The sequence below is a fragment of the Rhipicephalus sanguineus genome, chromosome 4 (genome assembly GCF_013339695.2).
Source record: "Rhipicephalus sanguineus isolate Rsan-2018 chromosome 4, BIME_Rsan_1.4, whole genome shotgun sequence".
NCBI lineage: Eukaryota > Metazoa > Arthropoda > Arachnida > Ixodida > Ixodidae > Rhipicephalus > Rhipicephalus sanguineus.
The window spans coordinates 64,474,062-64,500,412 of record NC_051179.1 but is presented as its reverse complement, the minus strand read 5'-3'; the positions used below and the strand labels follow the sequence as shown (position 1 = coordinate 64,500,412).

General features: G+C 47.4%; 1 protein-coding gene across 1 annotated transcript in view; it reads right to left on the bottom strand.

The window, feature by feature from the left end:
• LOC119391262 (scoloptoxin SSD14-like) overlaps positions 1-15,869 on the bottom strand; it is a 50,125-nt gene extending 34,256 nt beyond the window's left edge. The window contains exons 1-2 of the mRNA XM_049415216.1: positions 15,841-15,869; positions 3,361-3,483 (exon numbers count right to left, since the gene is read on the bottom strand). Of these exons, the coding sequence (XP_049271173.1) occupies positions 3,361-3,483; positions 15,841-15,869 (152 nt within the window). The remainder of the gene's footprint in view (positions 1-3,360; positions 3,484-15,840) is intronic.
• Positions 15,870-26,351: the final 10,482 nt, after the last annotated feature.

Below are 26,351 nucleotides of genomic sequence, written 5' to 3'. Positions count from 1 at the left end.
TTCATTTAAACGGCCGCGAGAGCCCAGAGGCCATGTCATGTAAATCATGCTGCACATGACATGCGCGCCATGATTTGCATGTTAGGACCTGTCATTATGTTCGTCATGAATTTTTGTCACGCCGTACCAATTTTGATGTATATGAAATTAACGGAACGGCCGCAAGAGCCTAAGGCCGTCGAATTTAAATCATGCTGTTCATGACTTGCGTGTCATGATTTTCATGATATGACCTGTCATTTATGTTCGTAATAAGGCCATGTTATGACACACCAACTTTGGTATACATCCGATTAACGAAACGGCCAGGAGAGCACAAAGTCGTAGGCGGCTAGATAGATAGATAGATAGATAGATAGATAGATAGATAGATAGATAGATAGATAGATAGATAGATAGATAGATAGATAGATAGATAGATAGATAGATAGATAGATAGATAGATAGATAGATAGATACGCTCAAAGTCGCAGAAGTTCGCTAAGAAATGCTTCGCATTTAAAAGCTCGCTAGCGTGCACTTATTTCCGGACGTATCCGTGCACCGCAAGAGCGCTGTGAAGCGCGTTTCGCGGGCTGCTAGCTGCGGTGGGAGGCGCAATGGCAGCCGTCGTAGCAGATGACGCGACTTTCCTCACCGGAGCTCGCGGGCATCAAGGCACCCTAAATGGGCAGAACGGCTGAACCAAAAACAAATGTTGGGGCGAGTGTGCACGCTAGTATATCAATCAATCAATCAATCAATCAATCAATCAATCAATCAATCAATCAATCAATCAATCAATCAATCAATCAATCAATCAATCAATCAATCAATCAATCAACTTTTATTCCGTATTGTTCATGCAATGACTGGGTATTATTATACAGGTAGGCCTCGGAGTGCTTTTAAGGGTTCTGGCAGGAGTCCGTTGGTTAAAAGAAAAACAACCACTACGCAATTCAGCAGCAACGCTTTTCCTAAGAACGAAAGTAATTATACAGGGTGTTTTTTTAAGACAATACAGATTTTTTACAAAAATTCTATGACAGTCAGACTCCTCTCGTTTTTGCACATAAACTCTATGTCGAGGCGGAAGTATTTTCCCGCAACTAAAATGACATTGACGCAACTACTTAACAAAATCCCGTTAATTAATTCCTAATTATTGACTTGAGGGCAGTTGTTTATATTACAAAAATGTAGTGCGTGCCAATTGATGGCATACCTATCTTTTAAAAATCACAAAAGTTGCACTAGTTAGATATAGTCATATTAGAATTTCATGGGCGAAACCGAAACTGATCGCGCCCGGCGCGCACAAAGCGCGGCGGAACACCGGAATGACACGTGGCAGGGAAGTGATAAAATTTGAATGAAGGCGCGCCAAAGCAAAATCAGGTCAGAAAAATCGGCAAGCATTCTGAAATGCACTAGTAGACAGCTTAATGTTTGCGTGCGATGGGTGGTACCTATATGTTTCTTTCTTAAACTATAAACTATTTTGCCTGTCTGCAAGAAGAAGCGCCGCAGTGGCCGCCCCTGAGTTTTATGCTTCCCAGACAAAGATAAGGTTGATATTGCGGTTTTCTTGTGCACAGTTTGAAAGAAACAGATAAGCGCCAAACACTACGCGCAAAAGTAAGGCGATGCACGGGCACACGCGAGACGATTTGCAGCTTTTCACGGAAACATACGGACGCGGCGCGCAGTCATTCAAACTTCGTCACTCCCATATGTGACGGGTAGTTTCTGTCTGATTTAGCAGAACGGTTGCGCTTCGTGCGCGCCGGGCGCGATCAGTTTCGATTTAGACCTTGAAATTCGATGATGAATATCTCGAACTACGTGCAACTTTCGTGATTTCTAAAAAAATAGGTCAATAATAAAAAGTTAATTAACGAGTTTTTGTTAATTAGTCGCAACAGTGTTATTTTAACTGCGGCCAACTAATTCCGCCGCGACGTGGAGTTCGTGTGCGAAACGGCAGGAGCCTTACTTTCGTAGGATTTTTATTAAAAAATCGGTATTTTCTAAAAAAACGACATCCTGTATAGCACCAATAGGTTATCATAAGGAAAGAAAAAAAACATGGTTGATCTCTCCGTCATAGGGATCGGAATAACACGAAAGTAAAGCGTGCCCTTACAGAAGTAACTGAATGTTGACTGTATGTTGATATAAGAGAGTTTGCACAATGTATATTGATGTCTGGCAGCTATAGCCCCGTTTAAAGTGGATGTGCCCACTTTGATGATTGGTGGTACATCTCCACCCCGACGACTAACGTCCCTGCTAAATGATTAAACAAACCCTTGTCGTAGCTGTTGTAGTTAACGGTCAAAGCGTAATCAGAGAACTAGGTGTGATAGCCAGAAGAGCGTCGCATATTGGACGCAGAACTTGGTCGCCATCCCGCGGCATATTAAAATGTGATTGAACACCACGGCCGGACTAGAACACCACGCCCGGTAGCCCGGCCGTGATTTTTCTAGAGGCGAGCGCGTGAGCGGGGAACGCGGTGTTACAGCCAAGTGAGGCAGACGCGCGTCGCAGAGCTATGAGCGAGGCCGACGCTTTTACGACGTTCGGCTAAGGTCGCCACCACGCGGTGTGTTAAGGCATTGACAAAATTGAACTTCTATTGAAAACGCGCCGATTGGGAGGGACGTGTAACGCGTTGCAGGTGCTAATCGCGGAGGCCTACAGTAATGACGATTACTTTACCGCTCCCAGAGGGCAACACCACCGCGCCGACCGCGAGAAAGCGCGTTTGTAAAGCATCTAGAGTCTGTGACCGTGGCGCAGTGGATAGCGTGCCCGGCATCTGTTGTTGCGGACCGAGCGGTCGTGGGTTTGATGCCCGTTGACGGAACCTTTTTTCTTTGCCATCTGATCGTGTATATTTTTTCAACGTCATTTCCGTGACAGAAATACGTCACCGAAGTCTTGGTGGACCCCGGCATAAAACACTTTCGTGTTAAAAAAGAAAAGATGCGACTTTTCCTCGACAGCTCTTCAAACGAGATATAAAAAAATATTAGTTGCCTGTTTGGAAGCTTCTAACAAACAAAATTTTTCGCTTCTCTCGCAAGATGAGACTCTCCGGTAGGCTTTATTTATTTACGCAATACGAATCACAATAAGGTGGCGTTGGTTGTATACAGGCACTTCATATTAGAGAAATCTTTCAGAACTACGCGCAGGATGAAAAGCAATCGATCAACTGTGTCGGAAACGCATTGTTTGTGGGGTTCTCGGAGCTAATTGGCTGCGTACATCTAGCAAACAGCGCACTCCGGATGTCGACGTTCCGGACTCCAATACATGGTACAGTAACGAAGTGCACAGCCATGCAAGTACTCGCGCCGCATGCCATACCTCGAGTAATGAGTTGCTATAAATCCACCTCCTATGCCCATATTATGGGGCATCACAACACCCATGCAAAGCAAGGTAGCCACTGCCGCGTCCGCCATATTGCCTCCCTTCCTTTGTATTTTCCTGTAAAGAAAAAAAAAACAACACGCCAAAGAAATACTGTCTCCACAAAGATAGCAACCTTGAAGTTTGGACCATTTGTCAAGTCAATAATCGTTGCAATATCAACCATTTTGAGCTCACGGAGATGTGAGCCGACTTCACAGATGGCAGTGAAAACATCTTGCACGGCATATTTAAGGATTCAACTGAGATACCCTCAGAGATCTCCACACTATTCAGAAAATTAAAAAAAAAAGAAATTGGTTGTTTTTAATAAGGACAAGGGTTAGAAGAACGCAGATTTCACTATGGTATCAGAATCTTAGCAAACGTGGAACAGAGTGTGGGGAATGCGCCTGCACAAAAGCCGGCGCCGCTCTCTAGCTACTGCCATAACGTTCATCGAGAGAATAAAGGACCCATGGAAGTAAGCAGCGTGAAAAGCAACACGACGCACACAGGGAGGAATGACAAGAATATAAAGGAAGCCTGCTTGCACAATATCTTCGGAAGAACAACAACAACAACAAAAACCAAAGTCGCGCGAAGAGATAGTAAAGCCTAGAAAAGTATGGGCAAATTGTTTGTACATTTTGGCTGTATTGTCGAGGGAAAAAACAAAAGTCAAGACAAAAACAAAAAATTCGCAGTTTCGCCGCAAGGGCGAAGTAATGAATGCGATAGCGAGAAATTGGAATTTCACACAAAGAACGACAAGCAGCTCGATACTTGCAGTGCGCCGCCGAAGCGCAAAGACGGACGCACGAAAAGAACGCACAGGTATACAGAGGACAAGCGTGAACTAAGAATTGTCACAATTGTTACGTCTTTGTGCTTCAGCAAGGCGCTGCAAGTATCAGCAATGGAGAATCACATGCTCTTACACATTTCTTTTAACACGAAAGTGTTTTATGCCGGGGTCCACCAAGACTTCAGTGACGTATTTCCGTCACGGAAATGACGTCGAAAAAATATACATAATCAGATGACAAAGAAAAAAGGTACCGTCAACGGGCATCGAACCCACGACCGCTCGGTCCGCAACAACAGATGCCGGGCACGCTATCCACTGCGCCACGGTCACAGACTCTGGAGGCTTTACGAACGCGCCTTTTATATCTACCACTCTCCCGGGTCGGCTGGCTGGTGTTGACCTCTGGAAGTGGTAAGGTAACGTAATTCGTCATTGCTGTGGCCTCCGCGACTAGCACCAGCAACGCGTTACGCGTCCGTCCCATTCGGCGCGTTTTCAATAGAACAATTTTGTCAATGCCTTAACACACCGCGAGGTGGCGACCTTTGCCCAAGCGTCGTAAAAGCGTCGGTCTCGCTCAGCATCACGCTAATACAAACCAAAAATAGCTCTGCGACGCGCGCCTGCCTCACTTGGCTGTAACACCGCGTTCCATGCTCACGCGCTCGCCCCGAGAAAATCGCGGCCGGGCAACCGGGGCTGCACGACGCGCTTTGCGTTTTCCTCTAGTCAAGCTGTGGTGTTCAATCACATGTTAACATGCCGCGGGATGGCGACCAAGTTCTGCGTCCAATATGCGACGCTCTTCTGGCTATCACACCTCGTTCTCTGATTACGCTTTCACCATTAACTACTACAGCTACCACAAGGGTTGTTTAATCATTTAACATGGACGTTAGTCGGCGGGATGGAGATGTGCCACCAATCATCAAAGTGGGTGCATGCACGTTAAACGGCGCTATTAGCTGCCAGACATCAATATACATTGTGCAAACTCTCTTATATCAATGTACAGTAAGCATTCACTTACTTCTGTAAGAGCTCGCTTTACTTTCGTGTTATTCCGATTCCTATGACGGAGGGATCAACCGTGTTTTTTTTTTCTTTTAAACTGACCCCTCTGCGCCTCCTGCCACACGGGGGCGTCTGACGCAAGCCGTGCCCGGTGTTCTTTTTATTTCGTTCCACATCGCGAGTGGGTAGAGAAAGGGGCCACCCTGTCGTGCGCGTCTCGAGGGTAGCTTTCAAACTGAAAGAAAATGTAGGAGTGTTGCGTGATAGAAAACACGCTGAATCTCCTCCGAGATTTTCCTACCACCAGCGGTAAATGGTGTATATAAATAGCTCGCCGTTATTTCGCCGGCTCATGAATGGCGCGTGGTTGAGTTGTCGAACGCAGCGCGCTGGGGAGCGAGGGGTCGTTGGTTCAAACCCCCGGTCGGGTGCTTCGGAATTTTTTTCTTCCGCTTTATTTTTCTTTGCGCCTTACATATATATATATATATATATATATATATATATATATATATATATATATATATATATATATCCATATGATTGCTATCGGAATGCCCAACCCTAAAAATCCAGTTTATGCATGCGGTGCACTATCAGCAATGCTATTTCTTATTTATTTTTTTATTATCATACACAATCTGTGTGCCTTGAGGCACTTATCGTAAATATGAGGTAACTTAAATTACGCGTCTAGTATTTCGAAGCGTTAGGTTTCAGACATATCTAATTCGCGCAAAAGAAGAAAACCGAAAAAGAAAGAGACGTCAGACGACATCAAGAAATAGACAAGGCGCAATGTTTGGTCTTATCCGACGTCGTTTCTGTGACAAATGAATATGTTTCAAGTGTGCAGTTAGAACCAACTAGCCCAACTTTCCTGTCTGAGCTTACACTTTTGTTTAGCCTGGCTATGCACTACACCCGCGTGTATGCAGTAAGCACTCTATGAGCGCCTGCATCCTTGCGATTTCCTCTTTGTGTTGTTTGTGAAGATGCATTAAGTACATGCACACATGCCTGCCAGACCACTGTTGTGATTTTTCACAATATTTACGCGAAATGACTCGCGGTGTTTCCCTGCGCGAGACTTGCGCGAGACATTGCGAGAGGATTGCGAGGCTCGCCAGGTCTCACTAAGCCCAGTCCAAAAACCCACGTGAGCTTCTCCGTGATAACGCCACGTCATGACGTCATCATGTGACGTGATAATTACGCGGTCGCTACGTCATACGATCGCGCCACTAGGTTACGATAAATGATGACGTGATCATCTGATATCGTCGATCGGTCAAGCGTGGGCCGATCTCTGAGGCAGTGCAAAACCATGCGAGATGCAAAAATTTTGCACGGACTCCGATCCCGGAGGCATTGCAAAACCAGGTAAGTACAGAAAGGTTTCTTTTTGGAGGGGAAGGATCAATGCACTCGACTTAGACTAAAGATTAGATGGCTTTCGCCTTCGTGTCGTCTTAGGCGAATGCCTAAGGGGCCGTGCGACATTTGTTTAATTTTATTGCAGTGAGCATAAAAATATTTGCCATGGTTGTGGCATTCCACCAAGAAAGACAATTATAATGATATCATAATGTCTGGGGTCTTACGTGCTAAACAAATATATGATAACGAGAAAAGCTGTAGCCAGGGACTTCGGATTAGTTTTCACCAACCGATATTCTTTAAGTGCAAGCAATGCTTATGACTAGCCACCCATGAGCATCGGCCTCCTGTCGCTCTTGCATCGCCCCAACCTGCCGCCGACCGACGGACTAGCCTCGTCATTCTTTTTTTCTACTCTCTTTGCCTTTCTTTAACTCCCGTTCTCCATCCCCTACCACGCTGCGCCGCTGTCTCCTATGGGCTTCAGAAATAAGCTTCTTTTCCTTTCGCACCACTACTGTAATACTGCTGCTGTGCAGCAGCGCCATACACAGAAGGTAAACGAAGACGCAGTTGAAAGTGGCACAAGTAAAAACTCTGAAGAGGACGTCGAAATAAATACACGAAGGAACTCCTCTGAATTCACGTCACTTCATCCATTTGAGAGTACAGAGAGAGACGAGAGAGAGAGAGAGAAAAAAGACAGAAGCTACAGAAGAGGAGGGGGCTATGATATTCCAGATATGCTTTATCAGTCGAGGAATGACGTTTCGTTGTTTTTTAACAGCGAAGTTGTTTAAGCTGCCGTAATACGAGTGCCGTATCAGCGATTCATAAACGGATATATGTACCACAGAAACTGGGTAAGAACCACTACCCCCAGAGTTAGCCCAACACTAGGGAGCGGGAAAGCCAACGGCGGCTGCGACAAGACGCCGAGGCGATGGAAGGCCTACGTACGCCAACGACGACGTGCCCGTAGATGTATGAGAGGTGCGAACGCTTGGTTTTAGGGCGAGTTTGTCGCTGGATGGACGTCCTTGTCGTGTCTGTGACTGTGTGAGAGGTGCGAACGCTTGGTATCAGCGCGAGTTTCTATCTCTGGAGTTTGGACATCTGTGTCGTGTCTCTGACTGTCTGTGGTTTAACTCGAACCTCTCTGCGCTGAGAATCAACGGAGAAACAACCTAGCTTCACTTAGCTAAAGCCTAGCAACGACCTAGAAGCAACATAGAAACAACCCTCATCGCCTAGCTAAGGCCTAGGAGCAACCTAGAAGCAACCAGATGAGTCTTCAGAATCGCCCGGTTTCGATGTTTGAAGGCTTGCGCGGCTTAGTGCTTAGCGCTAGTTTCGCCATCTTTTTTTTTTCAGAAGGGTAACTGTGCATAGCGAGAGAAGGCACATACAATTTTGCGCCACAATTTTATTCATTGCGGCGGACGTATTTAAATTGGCGTGGCATTTTTCATATGGTTTGGGCAATTAAATCATTATTGCAAAATTTCATAAACAATTTGCAATAAAGCTTTGAATTCGGTCTGTTGCTTAATACCAAGACTCTCGAAGAGCGGCGCAAAAAAAAAAAAAAAAAGGCACAGGTCTATCCACAGACCGTCCAGTGTACTAGTTAACTGCGCTGCTGTACGAAATTCTCATAAATCAGACCTGTAATATATGTGCATAATATATCACATATAGTAGGTCCCGATCGAAGCAATCAAATCAAAGCTTCTATATAATAATTGGGAACCTGCCAGAATAAACAACCCGACTTGTCAATGTTCTCACGAAAAAAAGAAATATCTTTCGGTAAACGCTTACGCGTTGTTGAAGCATATACTAAGGAATCAAAAGTAGGTTTGTGCCTTTATCATCGCACACGAATAGTTTCACGTGAAAAATTTCTCGTTAGTTACCTTGGCACCGTTGCACATAACTCAGCTTCCGAAGAGACGGCCCAATGAGTGAAATTTCCCAGGACGGAATATGGCTTGTAATGGAGATTGCAGGTTTCGGAGCGATCTTCCAGTGCACAGCCGTACTTGACCGCGAAAGCTGCAAGCGCGAGAAACGCGGCTTTGACGTCCATGTGTACAGCGGCCTCGGAACCTACTGAAACTGAAAGCGCTTGCGTTGCGGAGTGAGCGCGTTGGAGATTTAGTGCGCAGCTGGGAGGCAATTGACAACGTCCTCGTTTGTCGGGTGTCTCTATCTCAGCTGTTTTACGTATCTGAAAATTTTTTCAGTCAGGGCCGGGCTGTCATTTCTAATCGCTGAATTAGCGGAAACGCCACACGCACACACACTGCCACTGAAGTTCGATGCTTGCACGTGTTTCGCTACGTTATTCGTAAAACACACACATAAAAATTGCGAACGCGCTACTAAAGACACCAAAGTGAATAGAAGCTTTTTTTTCAGGCTGTGCAATATGATGCACTCCCTATTCACAGCTATTTAACATAACTTTTTATTACTCTTGCAAATTTAGTTAAACAAAATGCATTTTGTTACTAAGGTGCGGGTTTGGGCAAGTTGGCGTCGTCCACAACTTCGTTTTCGCGCCTAATCAAAGTACCGAGGGCACAGAACACATTTCGCACTTCTGCGTCTTTCTCCACTTTGATTGGGCGCAAGACGACATTGCGAGGCATTTTGTTCCTAATCATTCGCAAATTAGGTTGCCTATCTCATTCGTGTACCACTGATGTGATCTCCACGAATGTTGCGGGTACATACGTTACTGGGGATACATATTCCAGGACGCCGCTGGTTGGGACGTCGTGGTGCCCTAAAATGGACTGCAAGTGACCTGACGCCATGCGACTTGTTCCTGTGGGGGTGGGCGAAAGGGGAAGATTATCGAACAACACCAAAAAACTCTTGATGAATTCGAGCAGCGAATTCCCAAAGTTTTCGTAAATGTATACTGAAGGAATATCTTCAGAGGTCTTTCGCGAACATCTCCAATAGTTCACGAAAAGTAGTGAATAATGGTGGCGCTCACGTGCAATTTTAGCGAAGCGTAGAAGTTCTCTGACATCCAGGAACAAAACGCTTTTTGTTTTTATAGAAATTGCTTAAGTATAAGAAAAGTTCCGACCAATTCTTCATGCGGAGTTAATTTACGCCCATGCTGTATATACTTAAAGAGAGTGAGAGATAACGTGGTTGCCCATGAGCATTTCTTCTGCCAATATATAGCCTCAGTGATAAAAACTAACACAGAAACGATATTCAGTGTGTTTCCAGACACGGGAACTGCATCGGTGTATTATACTTACAATTTTTGTTACGGTATTTTTTAATCTTTCGTGTACCAACCCATTCTTCGCAGTCGCGGGGCCTTGGCGACCGATTTGTTCCTCACCCTTCGTCTGAATTCACAAAATTTTAAGGCGAAGGCCTTTAATGTCTCATACTTGCGTCCGTCCGTCCGGCTGCGGCCTCTCCCCCTCACACTCTCTCAGCAACCATGTGCCGGCACAGCGGCGCATAGCAACAGTTGCGCGTTGCTCCTTCCAACGCAACTGTTGCGCAACACGGCGGCGGCGTCCAGCGGCGACGTCCAGCGGCGACGTCCGTTGGCGGAGTCGAATGGTCACAGGCTTTCGCCGAACACACTTTAAATTTGCGAAGTGTCCATCAATGTTTTCACCTTATATTAGCCGCTGGTTTCACGGTTCCTATCCCGTGTTGGTTAGAAACCAAGAATCAAGATAAAACAGGCTGGGGCCACATACACACTGCAAACGGGCAGGAAGGTGAAAGCACCGATGTGGGTAGCGTTACTTTACGGGGTATGATCACCATTATCAATCCTATGAATCGCTAGGAAAGACCTCGTGCCACGTTCCTCGAATTCAAGCAGGAGAAGCAGAAGAAGAAGAAGAATGCTCCGACGACGTGTCACGCTTGTTTCTTGGCCGCCCTGAATTCCAGAGACGTGACCGTGAACCTTCGGACTTTTCATGTGTTTCACAAGCAGTACTCCACTTGGTACTAGGCCTGCTTCATACGCACCGCCATGCGTAAGTAGCCTTACGTCGTAAAACGACAGTAGTAGTTCCTCAAATAGGATCTGCTCCCTACATGAATTCACGCGTATTGCTCAGCTTACACGCGATTACCACGACATAAAGGAGGAGTGCATGACTAAACCTGTCATGTCGTCCACTTAAAGGAAAGCTGCGGAGGTTTTAGTATTCGATAAAACTTTGTGGTTTGCCAGGACTGACATTACTGTCGATGATGTAATTTTTTCCGCGGTTGTTGGAGCAGGAGCTTTAGAATGCGCGAAAGAAGAGTTAGTCTTGCTCCGCCCACGCGAGCTCGCCGAAAGTCTGGGCGTGGAAACCTACGTCATCTTCGGTTCCTCTGGCGGAGCCGCGCTGCACTCCGACGGTAGGTTCTCGCCGCTCACTTATCCGAACTGCTAGAGCGCTGTTTATGTGACGAAGGCACAAGTAAGTATAGCGAAGCTGAAAGTTCTGCAGCTGGATTACGATATCTAGAACAACGACAAGCAGCCAAGCGCAACCTGAACAAGCAGGGGCGTATCCCCCCCCCTCCCCCCGAAATTTTTTCCCCATGGGATACAGAGGAAAAATGACACTCGAACCCACTTATCTGCCCGGACCCAATGTCGGATCAAGGAGGTGCCCCCCCCCACCCCACCCGAAAAAAATTTCCTACGCCACTGCAAACAAGCGTCTCTGTATCTTCAACCGTGGCCTCCGTGATTAACTTGTGACGTGCCGTTGCCGGAGCTAATCGAGGAGGCCATGCTTCAGCAGTGCTGCTGTTCCAGATAATGCGGCATACCGAGGATGACGTCACCGCATTCGCTCAGCATCTCAGGAAGCCATGCGGCCACAGCCTCTGGTTTTTGCCAAAAAATGCTATTTGCGTTCACTTCTGAGAACTCTCACATCGCTTTTCGAATTCAGTACTGATGAAACAATTCTTATACGCTCCGAAGTCATTTTTTTTAAGTGCTTCAGCTTCCGTTTAAGGTTGTCCGTGATGTGCATCAGCTAATGATACGCTAGACCGTGGGTTCTCAAACTGGGTTCCGTGAAGGTCATCTTAGGGTGCCGTGAGCGGCCAGAAGGAATGCAACCTGCTCCCGTCTTACCCTTACAGCAACTAATTTATTTATTTAGACCAGCAAACTTGCATTGCATTTTGCATTTAACGCAGCCGTCGCACGCCGCATCCGCACATCGGTTGTCTGCGGGTAACGAGAGACGCACGTGGTAGCATCACTAAAAAACATGGCTGATCCCTCCGACATAGGAATCGGTATAACACGAAAGTGAAACGTGTCTTCACAGAAGTAGTGCTTATTGTGTAGTGATATATGAGAGCTTGTACAATGTCTATTCGTGTTTGGCAGCTATAGCACCGTTTGACGTGGACGCACCCATGTTGACAGCATGTCTCTATCGCGACGACTAACGCCCATGATCGTGATTAAACCGTTGTGGTAGCTGTCGGTGTGAACAAATAATTGGACACAGCGAATCGTGAATCCCGCATAAGGATGATATCAACAAGCTCATAATCAACACTGGTACCCGGTATGCACTTCTTCAAAGCGTCGTCAATTAAGGAGAGAAACGGCACGGCGTGCGCTTTCTAGTAATGGGTAGCCGACGCCTGTGCTCATGCATACATAACACACAGTGCGCTTCAGCAACACGGGAGGTAGAGGTTCGTAGCCTGAGCCGCAAACGCGTGCGTCCCGCTGGCCTCTGTCTCGCAGGCGCTGCTCTCGCTCCACCAAGGCACGACATTCCCCCGTCGAAATCGCGCCCTTTCTGCGACGCATATTGCAGCAGTTTTGTTAGTCGGTGCTCTCGCAATTGAAGCAGTCGGCGGCGGAGAAATCCCGTTGGTGCACGTACTCCGATGAGCCGATGCACGCTAACACGAAGCCAAATGCGAAGAACGTAACTGCGTCAAGCGTGCCTAGGCGACGCCAGCGCAGCCAGTCTAGCTCTCTGGCATCGAGACGCTTTAACCATGACCTCCGATATCGCATGCAATCTCGGAGTAAGCGCTCGTAAGTGTCGATCGTGAAGCATTACTCCTTTTCACATCTCACAGACGGCGGCACCGTCCCGCTCCGCCCGCCGCGAAAGAGAATGTGTGAAAGATATAAGGCGCGTTCGCGCCGTGTCGACCATCGCCCGAGTTAGCTTAGTCGGTAGCACGTCGGGCGCTTGCCGTCGTGGCCGCAACGTCGTGGGTTCGATTCCCAGCGGGGGTAACTTTTTCTCGGTTTTTTTCTTTCTCACCCGTTGGCGTCCATTTTATCAACGTCATATCCGTGACGGATGTACTTGGTGGACCCCGGCATAAAACACTTTCGTGTTAAAACTCGTCGTCTAGTGCGCGTCATGAAACTTGCACAATTTGCGGACCCGTGGTGACAAAATGCGCGTGGCACTGGTAGTAATTCACGCTCGTGAGCTTTCGAACTTCAAACGACTTAACGGGCAGCTCGGCGCTTCATTAGAGGCTCATGGCGCGTCGGCGTTCACGTGGCGCAGTTTTCATACACGGCGATTTGCCACTGCTCTAAGTTGGTTTTGTAATCAACACGCGCAACGAGCGCATTGATACGCACAGGAAGCGTCGGTTCGTAGCGGCTGCGGGATACACGAGCATTTAGGCCTAGCTTTACAACCGGTGTATCGGTCGACTGCCGTTTCACTGTGCGACTGGCATGGTTTTTTGTTTTTGAAAAAATAAAACAGCCATCTGCACGTCCGGCGATTTGTTTGCGTGAATACGAGAACACATTGCTTACGCTGCGCGGTGCCTGAAAGCATGCAATGTATGGTTGGCGGGCGCTTTACGCGACTCGCGGAGCAGCGTGGGCGGGGGGGGGGGGGGCGGGGCTACCTTCAACTCCCCCCCTCCCTTGCGTTTCGCTTGCCTTCATGCTCACGAAAAAGTTGGGGGTTCCGCGGCACTCGGGAAAAGCCATTGGGGTTCCACAGTTCCAGAAAGAGCCCCGCCACGGTGGCCCAGTGGTTATGGCGCTCGACTGCTGACTAGAAGGTCGCGGGATCGAATCCCGGCCGCGGCGGCTACATTTTCGATGGAGGCGAAAATGTTTGAGGCCCGTGTGCTTAGATTTAGGTGCACGTTAAAGAACCCCAAGTGGTCGAAATTTCCAGAGCCCTCCACTACGGCGTCTCTCATACTCATATCGTGGCTTTTGGGACGGTAAACCATAGATATTATAGTTCCAGAAAGTTTGAGAACCCCTGCGCTAGACTTACGTGACAGCTTGAGTTGCTCGATCAGACCACAGGAGAGTGTGACGTCAGGGTATTGACGAAGACAAGTGGTCTTGTCGAAACGTTGGCGCGACATTTTCTCTTCAACGATGTCTAATGATTTGACGCCTCCATCTTTATGTGAACATCGGTCTTGTTATGATTTATTTTGTTGAAGTATGACTTATCGCCATTAAGAATCTTCACGCTCCTCCCCGAAAGGGAAGCGGCGGTACCATCCAGTGGCCTAAATCCTACCTTAGCTTGCTTCATGAGCAACGGACGGAAGAGCCTCGTCAATAGAGGTTTTTTAGTTTGTCCGCATGCTTTTTAACGTTACCGCATTACCGTAACACCGGATTACGTTTAGTGTGTTTTCGGAATGTATTTTTCAGCAAAGTTTTGGCTGCCCAAACGTAAACGCTCACGTACGTACATGAACGTATGCGTTTACGTTTGCGCAAACCACTGAATGACGATAACTGCATATAAACTATAATTTAGATCAGATTCAATGACTGCTGCGGCAAAATCGAAATGGAGGTTTTCAGCGTATGCGCTATTCAGGTATACGCAAAGGGGTGCTGGAATACCAAGTTACCGGGCGATGCTATCAACACCTTTTGACGAGATTGCAGCCGAGATTGCGTTAGTACCCCGTCACGATCATTTACAAACAAAGAACTAGTTTTCCTCGATGCAACTGTATCTGCGCATGCTTGAGCATTGATTTTTTTTCAATGTACAAATGTGTGTGATCCGGCTTCAAATAAATCATTTGTTGAAAATTATCGCCTTTGTGTGTCTCCATCTTTTCCCGTCTTCATAAATCTGCGCTCAACACTTAAGATATCTTGAGACGCTTCGTGGAACTACAATCGTAGACACGTTTACTTTCGCCTAGTGTCTTTAAACCATATATGCCCAAACTCAGAAAAAATGACAAAACAAATATTTTTTTCACAAAACGTGTACTTCTACCCACAAAAGAAAGCACAAGTTCTTTATTTACTGCCAGGTAAACGCAACACTGTTTTTCAAGCCTGTCCTTTACACATAGGACACTGTTCACTAGGGGTGCTATGTGCGGGTGCGGTAAGCCTGGAAACATTTCACGTGCACACCGACATTGCACTTCTCCTCTCCAGTGACATCTTTCATAGAAAGCACACGTTTGCCCGGAGAAAGCGGTCGGCACGTGGCAGCGTGAAAAGCAAGCAATGTCTAGGCTTGCACACACTGAGAATGAGGCCTGCTTGATGTGCTGTAGGTGGCGCTAGTCGTCAGCTAAAGAAATAGCGATATAGAGAGCATCAAAAAAGCGTCCTATAGGTAGGACACTGGGCATATATGGGTTAAGGGAAAAAATATAAAAAGGCAACTCATTCGTAATTACACCGCTGCAAGGTATCCACACCAGAAATAGAATGCACCCTGTTTCTGAAATAACAATTTTGTGCTTCCCTAGTTCATCGTGGCCCCAGCCAGATGGAACCACCTATCCGACCTATCAGCTGGGGTGCAAAAATGTGCCCGCCCTTTACAAAGGGTATGGCATCAGTCACCACCCATCATCATCAGGGGCTTTAGGCTTCTCACGTCTACGAATTTGGTATTCTAGGTCACCCTACCTTCGGTAATCCGGTTCAAACAACGTGGTCGTAATGACCTCTGCCGGAGTACATCACACCGCGGCGTCTACGTCACTGCGTGATGTCACCAATGCACTTGCAACGGCGGTGGTTGGCAAAACACTTCCGCTGCCGGCTCAGCGTTGTACAGTCGCACAGTGCTTGGCGCACGCTTCTTTTTTTTTTTTGAACCGCTACCTTCATCTTACCGTTACAAGATTAGCTGTGGTATGTGTCAGAGAACATACTAGTGTGTGGTAAAGTGTGTCAGGAAAAATGTGCCACGCTGGAGAAGTGGACCCACCTGGTGGTCTGTGTGAGGAACAGTGGCATCGCCTTCGAAAATGTGCCGCGTTTATTGTGGCGTGTAGTGTGCGTTGAAAGGCAGCGACAATATTGGTTCATCTTTGCGGAGGGTGAAGATGACAATATTGTGTGTGGTGTGTGAATAACGATGCGTCTTGTTTGCGAAAACATTGGAGCTCGTTGTGTTGAACAGGGCCAGTTGCAGTGACCGGTTGTCGACGGAATAGACATCTTAGTGAAGTTAAAAATGAATTTGACGCGATGATCTGCGAGTGCCTACATATCAGTGTTTTGCCTGTGTGCAAAAAAAAAAGCGTAATCTCAGGGCTGAAAGGTACGACTACGCATGAGCCCCCAGCACTGTTTTAGCTTTGCCGAAGCTGCTTGTACGCTATGCGACGGCGAATACACCAATCCATTAAATGCATCGCCTTTTATCGGAGATCTGATACGCCTTATAACGGAAACAGTGAAGGTTCTTTCTTGTCATATTCCTGTCAGCTTAGCTTTCTTCTACGGCTCGATTTTTATGAAGTGACAATGCAAATTCCAAGCTTGTGTATCAAGAATAAAGCAGCGAAGTAAATGTGTAAACACGTTGTAGGCATAAGATGCAGCGAAGTAACCGTGCGAGAGATTGCGTATGTCATTAAATTACCGTGTATAACATCGCAAAACTGCTCACTCGGCTATGAGGAACGCCATAGAGGAGAACGTCGCTTTAATTTTCATGGGGACTCGTTAACCTCAGCCCAACGCAGGGCAACGAGTGTTTGCTTCTTCTTTTTCTTCTGCTTTTTTTTAAAATTCATCTCAGGTCAGCATTTTCAGCCGTGAATGAGAATCCGTGACCTCGCACAAATAACTCAAAACCATATGTTGCCGCCAATGCTGTACGTCGTTTGAAACTGCAGTGCACATTTTGCGACGGAAATCGAATACGTTTACATCCATGTCACGCAAATATTTCTCCGAACATCAGTCATCGCGAAAATGTGCAACTTTCGCTTTCGAAGAGCATAAGATACTTCTATGACTCCCATCCACGACGAGCAAATCAGCATACGTTGATCTAACAGAATCGTACAATATAGGCAGTGACTCTTCCTCTTAAAAGCTGTGAGTTCAGAAAATAGCAGTTTGCAGAATCTTCAATCGAAGAAATGCAGACACACGCCACTCTGCTATGCAGAAAGGTCCCGCCGGCGGAGCTTTTTTGCCAACCAGCACGTCCTTCGAATGCGGGCCTTATGGGTGGGGCACTCGCAGTGACGTCGTGTTCGCAAATATAGGGAACGGTCATGGGGACTCGCACTCCGGCTTATTTTGACTCGGCCTGCTTGAGTCTTCGTAAAGCGGATATCAGAGTAGCCGCGAGCGAAAGTGAATTCAGGAGATATGGCCGTAAACGTCAAACGTATCCGGCGAGCAGTTTACGCGCCGGGAAAGCAAGTCTACGTTTTGTGGAGGTACGCGCTCGCGTAGATTTCATTCGGTATTACAGCAAGACGGTAATGTGAAAAGCATACGGGCAAGCTAAAAATCTCTAATACGGTTCTATGAATGGACGCTAAATATAAATATAATGTTCAATAGGCATTGGACGTATAACTGTCACTCTTCTAAGACAAAACGAGCTTTCGTAAGCCAATAAAATGCCATAAAGACGAAAAAAAATGGATCAGGTTACGCTGATAGCTTGGACCCCTTCTTTTCGTGTGGCTTCCAGCGCCCTCAAAAGCTCATGGCTCATGCGACAACCTCTGATAACTTAGGTCATACTTGACGGAATCGGCGAAGCCTTACGACAGGAAATTCGGGAAGTATACAGAAACCATCGGAGAGACCACTGTGGAATAGCATAAACAAGCGTTTAAAGAGTAGGCAAGAAGAAAGTAAGACAGAACGTGCGCGCAGAAGAGTCGCGATGACACATGAAACAGAGGCAAAAATAATGGGGAACAAATGCACAGCCCGCACAACAAATCACTATAAGAAAGTCAGCTATTACTGACTTTCTTAGGAAAGGAAAAATGACAACCACCCGTTCGTAGCACGATGTCGCAATGAATCTTCATAGCAGAGCAACCACCTTGGAAATTTCAGGCGTTAATCCCGGGTTAAATCCCCGCACCAGGATTAATTTTTCGGCAACTAAGAAGCTTTCTTTCTCAGAAAGCCATATGCATTTCCTTGTGGCTTCATGCAATATATGGGTGGTTGACAATTTTCTTTTCTTTGCCCTACCGGCACTTTGTGGGATTCCGCATGATTGATTTGGAAGCGAGTATATAATACCTGAGACGTCTAAGAACAAGGACACCGGAGGCAAAAGACTTGGTGCATGGCCTTCTTAGGTTGTCGTAGGTTATAAGTAAATAGAGACCAGAAACAGCCTTGTGGATGGAAGAATCGAGCATTACACAAACAGAAGCGCTACATATTAGTTGGCAGCTTCGTAGTAACGACTGGATTTTGCCGTTGTCTGATTTGATTTCAGCATTGGAGTCGACGACGACGGCGGCGTCCTCCACAACTCTCACGTCTCTCACGGGCCAGCTGCCTACGACGGCAACAAGTTCGCAGAGCAGATATGGCGATTCTTCGAGACGATCGCGTAAGCGTAATACCACACTTTTATTTTTGAGCCAGGCGTATTAAGGCTGTATACGCGTATAGATTCTCTAGACGTATTTCTGCGTATCCAGCCAAGCTGTATGTCTTCCCAATGCCTGACTCCTGTACACTATATCATATTTCGATCCTTAGAATCAACTGTGAAGTCATTAGCGTGTTCACTCAAAATATCAAGTCATATACATGCATGTATGAAGGTAACCTATCTTAACCAGGCTCCGCCTGAAATATGACTGAGCAGCATGAGGGATTCGAACGCCATAAGTTCGCAGAGCTCTTGTCATGGCAAAATGATTTTGATAGTGGGTGCGAAAAAGTAAGTTATATCGCACGAATGCTGAAATATTCGTTCATATTTTGAACAGCGAGAATATTTTAGCTGGGCTATTATCACGTTTATATGTCTACCAGTTCATATGCTCGTATACAGCGTTGTACATCAATTAATGCCATTCTCGTGCCATTTGTATTGTTTCACTGTAGCCACTGACTGTATGAATAGTTTGGCTATTTGGTCAAAGGTCTTCGACAGAAATAAACAATTTATTCCTTATACACCTGATTAATAAATCACCATTACAACAGCTACATTCGGAATAATTAAAGCTGATTTTCACGTGCAAGACGTTATACCAATCACAGATGGCTAAAAGGAGTTATAAAGTGCGATCGGGATATCGCGAAAAAGTCTTGCAAGTCCATTATGTGACGTCAACATGACAACCTCTTGATCTTTGTATTCATTCAAAGAAAGCTAGATTTTAGTACATAAAATATTGAAAAGGTGATTGGCTCGCTGTCTTTATGAAGGTCTTACTTCTGGCATCTAGCAATGACACCAAACAATAAGTTGAAATTTTTTCGTGTTAGGAGCGTGACCACCTGTAGCATGTGTCGACGTCCATAGTCGGTATATCAGTGAGCTGTCTTCTGGCATCAAGCTTCTGTGACCGTACCGAAAACTAAGGTTTAAACAGGTACTACAGAACATATATTGCGCGCCTATACGAAGCGCAACATAGCCGGTATCCACCTGGCGCCTGCTGTTCATGCTCCATGCTTTTGTGCAGCCCGCAACAGATGCTGCAAAAAGTTTTACTTTGGTACACCAACTTTCAGAGGCGGTTCCCCCAGCATGCAACGTGTAATGTAGAATAGCCGCGTGAACTAGGTCAAACCAGCTGTTGGAAACGGGTTGGAATCAATGAAGTAGTGGGCTTGTCTCAGGATTTTTTTTTGCGTCTACCTTCGTGTATTTCTTGTGTTTCACTTTTTGCAAGCAGTGAATGCGGAAACTATACCATACGAAATTCCTGAGAGTTTTAAGTGAGTACCAGATAACTTTAATGCATGTTCTTAAATGACGCTACACAGTTGACGCTACACAGATGCTACAGATGGTTTATGAAGCACCACGGAGCAGAGCAGGGGTCTCCTTAATTTCGACATTGAAGTACTTCTCAAAGAACCTACACCACAGTAAGCGAGCAATATCGTGTTTCGTCCAGACGGAATGCGGGATGACAACAACAAGGTTCGAACCACCGAGCTTGCACACCCCCGTGGTACTTACGAGGCAGAGTTTTGTGCTCAGCGTTAGTCCTTGAGTGCGTCAGTAAAAAGCCTAATGCAAATATCATTTTCTTTCAGGTAGCAGCTCGCCGCTCCACAGGAAGGGGCCCCGGGAGGAACCCTTTGGTGAGAGTCACAGGCTGCGCCATCGACACCTCCCGTGAGAGAAGCAGCAGTTAAAATTAAAAAGGCAAATTTGTGCGAGCGAAAGCCTCTACGCAACAAAAGAATAGAAGCAAAATGACTGTAAATTAACAAGAAAGAAAAAAAACGTCACAGTTTCGACGCAAGGGCGAAGCAATGAATGCGATATCATCAAATTGGAATGTCACACGAAGAACGGCAAGCAGCTAGATACTTGCAGCGCGCTGTTCAAGCACAAATGAAGCACGAAAAGGACACACACAGGAATAGCGCGAACTAGCAACTGTCACAGCTCTACACTTGCAGCGCGCTGCTCAAACACGAAGAAGGATGCACGAAAAGAACACATTGGTACACACAGGACGAGCGCGAACTAACAATTGTCACAGTTACTACTGTTTTGTGTTTGAGCAGCGCGCTGCAAGTGTCGACTACGCACAACCAATTGGCCCTTACTTTGGCTCTTCTAGCTAGCAGCTCACCCCTTTCGCAAACGCGGTCGCGTTAGCAAGCGAAGTGACCTTACGCAAACTTTGCGGTGAGAGCACAAGACGTACAAACCTCCCCCTTCGCGAGTTAAGCGCGCGAGCATGGGAAAGTACAGGTCAAACGCGCTCATCCAAACTTCTGCGAAACACGAGCGCGGCGGCGTCCTTTAAAGTGCACCCTTCGCGCCATCTCGCGGGTGATGGTGAGCACGCTGAAGCATCTCCGAGCTCTGCGTACCGCCAGCGGTAAATCGTGTGTATAAGTAGCTCGCCGTTCGTATGCTGGAAGAGGTATGCTGCGTGGAGGAGTTGTCTAACGCGGCACACTGCGGAGCGAGGGGTCGCACCTTCGAATCCGCGGTCGCGCGCTTCAGAAACATTTTTACATACAGGACATGACGGCGACGGCACAACACAACAAGTGGAGACTGTCCATATATTTGATATCGCAATAAAAGCATAGACAGGCGTTCAAGTGTCGACTTAGCGTACGTGCTTCTTATATATTGCAAGTTGCTGGCAACGAGAAAAGGAGTAATAACAGTTTTAGCAGCCCGCGATGTTATGCTTGAGGTTCTGACTGCTATACCGGCCCGACAAAGCTAAACAGATGTAGAGTGTAAAGGAGAATGTGGATGTTGGTTTTGAAGACCTGGCTCTAATAATTCACAATGTAATCTTCAGCACTTGGTGCGTTGCATTAAGTGTACTCGCACGACGCTCCGGGACTTCAACACATTCGGGAGGATTGTTTGCTTATGTCTAAAGGACGGAAAGTCCTTGCCGTCAGAAGCAGGTAGATGGCGGTGTATAGCGTGTCTGTTAAAGCGGTGTATTGTTGAGCGGAGTTGCTGTGCACGGCCAAGAGCACGCGAAAAATCGCTTGCAGGGTGCGGTGAAATTGAAAGAGTGTAAAAGTAGGATTGACGCTATATTCATTGCGAGGTATATAAAAGCTCGGAGGTCCATTTTTAGCGGGATTGCACGCTCTAGCCCTGGTGCACATAACAGGGCGAGGGAGACGCCCAGAAATACATGGAGGCCGAGGATGGGGATGAAGAGTGAGGGCATGATGTAGAAGAGGTGGAGATATTGAGGCGCGACAGTGGCACATTGATGAATACGTAGTTGCCACGAACCTATGAAACGCCCAGCGCTTCAAATGCCGTTCGATGACATTTTCGGTGGCGTGTTGCGTATTTAAATTACGAACGTACAGTTTGCAACGTGAACTTGTTTAACGGAGTCTGCATTTCCCGCCTGCTTTTCGCTTCGTTGTAGGCCAAATGTAAGTATTGCACATTATTTATATTTGTAATAACAAAGGTTGTCATGGGAAACTACATTAGGAATTAGTGATGATGGTGACGCGGTTGGTCGAAGCTAACATATTAAAGAGAGGTCAGAATAATGGGAAACGAAGGGGGCGTTACAAAACATGAACTCAGCTCTTTATTATCCTAGGCACGAGAGGTTTCTATAGCCAACAATTTCCGGAATCGGAGGTCGCACTCTCATGTAACGTGTTCTGTGCTAACGATTGTGCATTTTGAGCATGTCTTGTGCTCTTCTGAGCCATCTAAAGCATCTGTGTACAAAATAACGAAATTGACAGCGAAAATCAGGGCCTTGTTGCGGTTGCACATTGGTTTGTTGGTCCACGATGGTTTTAATGAAATCTTTCATAGTGACGGCTAAAAATCATCTGTTGTAAAGTAGTACAAAGAGAAATAGTGAAGGCGAGTAAATAGATAAATTTTGGTTGAATAATATAAAGTGCTTCTTCATGCTTCTATTTCCTTCAGTTTCTCACAATTACAACGATAAAGTTCTTGTTCATAAATATGCGTATTACGCATAGCCTTTTATTGCTGTGTAGTGAGACTCATATATGACTTAATTTTTCAGGCCACAAACAGGGTACCAAGCCGTTACTCCCTGGTAAGCATAGCATTGCATTAGCTACCTCGTAGCTAGCACTTTAAGAAAAAATTGGTCGCCATCCCGCCCTGCAAACCTGAATGTCCAGCGAAGCTGTATAAAACACCACACAAGCTGATAGAGGGGTGGGGGAGGGGGAGGGGTATGTTTCATTATTACTTTAGAGTAATTGTAGTTATAATAGCTTTGCGGTCGCTGTGGTAAACCGTGGTTGGTTCCGGGAGCATTTTATGCAAGACGAATTTGTTCGTTTCGTCGAGCATTGTATTCACGCTGTTCTTCTGGTGTCATTAATTACCGTGGTCTACCCACGACAGTCTTGGAATAAACGGAACGAGTTGCTAGACCAGTATCTCTTTTATATATGGAAACACACGCGGGAAGAAGGAAGGGCCGTTTGACGTCATTCGAAGCCCTCGTGTGAAGTGCAAAGCAGCTGCAACCTAATCTTCACCGAGAACGCGTGGGAGTGTGTTCTCATTGTTCACAGGCGCTTTATCACCCATCATGCGATTTTGATGGTTGTTCTGTGGTTTCCTTTATTGAAACGAATACTGAGCTATATGCTGTATGCCTGATGATGTGTGGCGACATCATGACGTCATACTGACGTCATGATGTCGCCATACATTTTGGCGACATGTGACGTCATTATGACGTGCTACGGTGACGCAATCTTGGATTTTGTCTTGCATCCCTCGTGCTGGCGTTGCCGACGCCGAGGGTGGTCACTTTTCGCCTTTGATGAGGCATCTAAGGCCGTTAAGGGCCCCTCAACCACCCAGAGGTCGAAATTTAGTTGTGGCGCTGCAGTTGTGCACGAGTCTACAGCGAACGCGTTCGTCGGCTGGTCTGTCCACCTATCCGAATGCCCTTCTTTAGCGTCCGAGGTGAAAAAGCGAGGAACGCGCGCCTCTACTAGCTGAGGAGCACGCGAACGCCATCGTCTGTTGGTGGTTTGGGGGCCTGGCGTTTCGTTTTTAGCCCACGAAGACGAAACCGTTCTGGGGTAGAGGTGTACAGCACGGCCGCTAAATAAAAAAAATGCTTTTTTTTTTATTTAGCGGCAGTGTATAGAACCTCGCTGTAAAAATCGAGTATGTGAGGAGCATTTTTGCCAAGGACCAATCTGGCTTTCTCGCGTTTCTGTTCTAGAAAAACTCGGCTCTCGCCGCTTTCTCATCAAGAATGTTATGTCACGGTGATGGCGCGCACACCGTTCGGGACCGGGTGTACCGGGCCCGCGGTGATAACGCAAGGAAAGCACGTGAGACGAAATTATAGTTGCATGGCAAAAATACTCCCCAAATACTCCATTTTTCTTTAGATTGCACTCCAGCACTTTTTGCACACTAAAAGCAACGTGTGGCACGCGCAGTTGGGTATAGGTACTTCGTTGATTTAAAACTTCTAAGTGCTAAGAAAACCTGGGACATATAAAACACAGTGACATGCGTGAACAGACTGAAAGTACTATCAAAGTAGAAAGTATGAAGTCAACTAATCAGTGACTCGAAAATAAGTACATACATAGGCGTGCGCAGGGTTGCCCATCAGGGGGGGCAAAGGCTCATCGCAGCGCCCCCCACCCTACTAAGTCAATCTATGGGGCAGATTTTGAGTCCCCTCCCCCCTCTTAGGTGGCTAGAAGGGTCAATGTACGGGGCAGATTTTGCGCCCCCCCTTGCCCCCCCCCCCCTGTGCGCACGCCTATGAGTACATATCCTCTTCACGGTAAGCCGTTTGCTCTGTCGAGTCCCAATGCTTTGCGACTATATTGATTAATACTTTATTTGAGCATAATGCCACGAGTAAAGATCGCCTAGCACTGTTCTAGGCAGGCTTTTATGTGCCGCTGTCGAAAAGATGATGAGGACGAGCTCGTGAAAAAGACGATGAGGTCGTTGTGCCAGTGATCGGACCAGCCTGACGTTCTGCTGTACTGCTAGTTACAGGTTCCCGTTACAGCATCACGTGACATTACTGGTGGAGGTGCTGGGTAGCAGTCTATGCACTGCGACCACCAGGAAGTTCCCGACACCAACAGCGACGCCTTGGAAGAACCAGCTGACCTTCGGCGTAGTCGGCGGCAATTAGGCCTACCACCCCAATTCGGCCCTCTTCCAGAACGCTCTAGAAACATGGCAAGCGCGACAACGGCAAGCCAGACGGAACAGACCACGGCCCCGTCTGCCCCATGGCCTTTCAACGCCCTGCGAACCCCAAAAACCTTCCATGGGGACGCATACGAAGACGTTGAAGACTGGCTGGACCAATACGATCGAGTCGCCGTCGCCAACGAATGGGACGAGCATCGGTAGCTCCGGTATGTTTACTTTTATCTGGAGGATTCGGCGCGCATTTGGTTTGAGAACCATGAAGCTGCTTTGACAACCTGGCCGGAGTTTTGTACTCAGCTGCGGAACACGTATGGAAGTCCCGACCGGAAAGAGCAAGCAGAACGTCTCCTCAATTCCAGGAATCAAAGACCAAACGAAAGCGTTGCCATGTTCGTTGAGGAGATGTCTCGGCTGTTCCGGCGAGCTGATCCCGCAATGGCGGAAGACAAGAAGGTACGCTTCCTGATGCGGGGCGTAAAAGAGCAGCTGTTTGCAGGACTTGTGCGCAACCCACCAGCTACTGTGGCGGAATTCCTCCGTGAAGCCACAACGATGGAGCGAATGCTAAGACAGCGGTCTTCTCAGTATGAGCGGCCGAACAACCTTTCATGTCTGTCTTCGGCTTTGGCAATACTGGACGTCGCGACCATCAGGGACCTCGCGGAGCTAGTGCGCAGCATCGTACGCCAGGAGCTGCAAAAGTTTCGCACAGTGTCTCACCAGCCCCAAATGGCTGCTCTAACGGACGTAGACCGCGAAGAGGTACGGCAGCTCGTACAACCGTTGGTGGCGCCTCCAGCCGAAGCTCCTCTCCTAACGTACGCGGAAGCTTTGCGCACTCCTGCGCCGGCTATCAGCTATTCCCCCCGACCTTCTACCTTGCAGACGCCGCAGTACTTCTCAGGCCCGCCGCATGACCAGAACCCGCGACTTAATGTGCGGAAATCTAGTGTGTGGCGCGCCCCCGACAATCGGCCCCTTTGCTACCATTGTGGTGAGCCAGGACACTTGTACCGTGAGTGTTCGTACCGACACATGGGCCTCCCTGGCTTTCGGCCAGATGCTCGTCGACCCCGTGATGGTGAACGGCCCCGCGCTATTGCCGAGTACTTGGCAAGCCATCAGTCGTCAGGTCTTCAGCGACGCCAATCCCGCTCTCCGTCTCCTCGACGTTCTACATCCCCGGGTCAACACTCCACCTTCGCCGACGTTGCTGCGGGACGATCGCCTAGTCCCCTAGCCCACGCCGGGGAAACTAGGCGCAGCGGCCTCCGGGGGTGGGACCGCTGCTGCACGATCGTTAAAGCATCCTCCCCCGACTCGTCCGCCGACATCCGAAGATACCTTCTCGCCGACACCCCCCATTGACGACAAACGCGTTTCTGCTGACACTTCCATTCTTGTCGACAACCATCCAGTAACTGCTCTGGTCGACTGGCGCCGATTATTCTGTTATCAGCGCTGAACTCGTTGCTGAACTAAGGAAGGTTACGACTCCTTGGGGGCATGGACCAAACCTCCGGACAGCAGGAGGTCACCTCTTGACACCGATCGGGAGATGCACCGCCAGGCTGCAAATCCGTGAGTCGACATTCATCGCTTCTTTC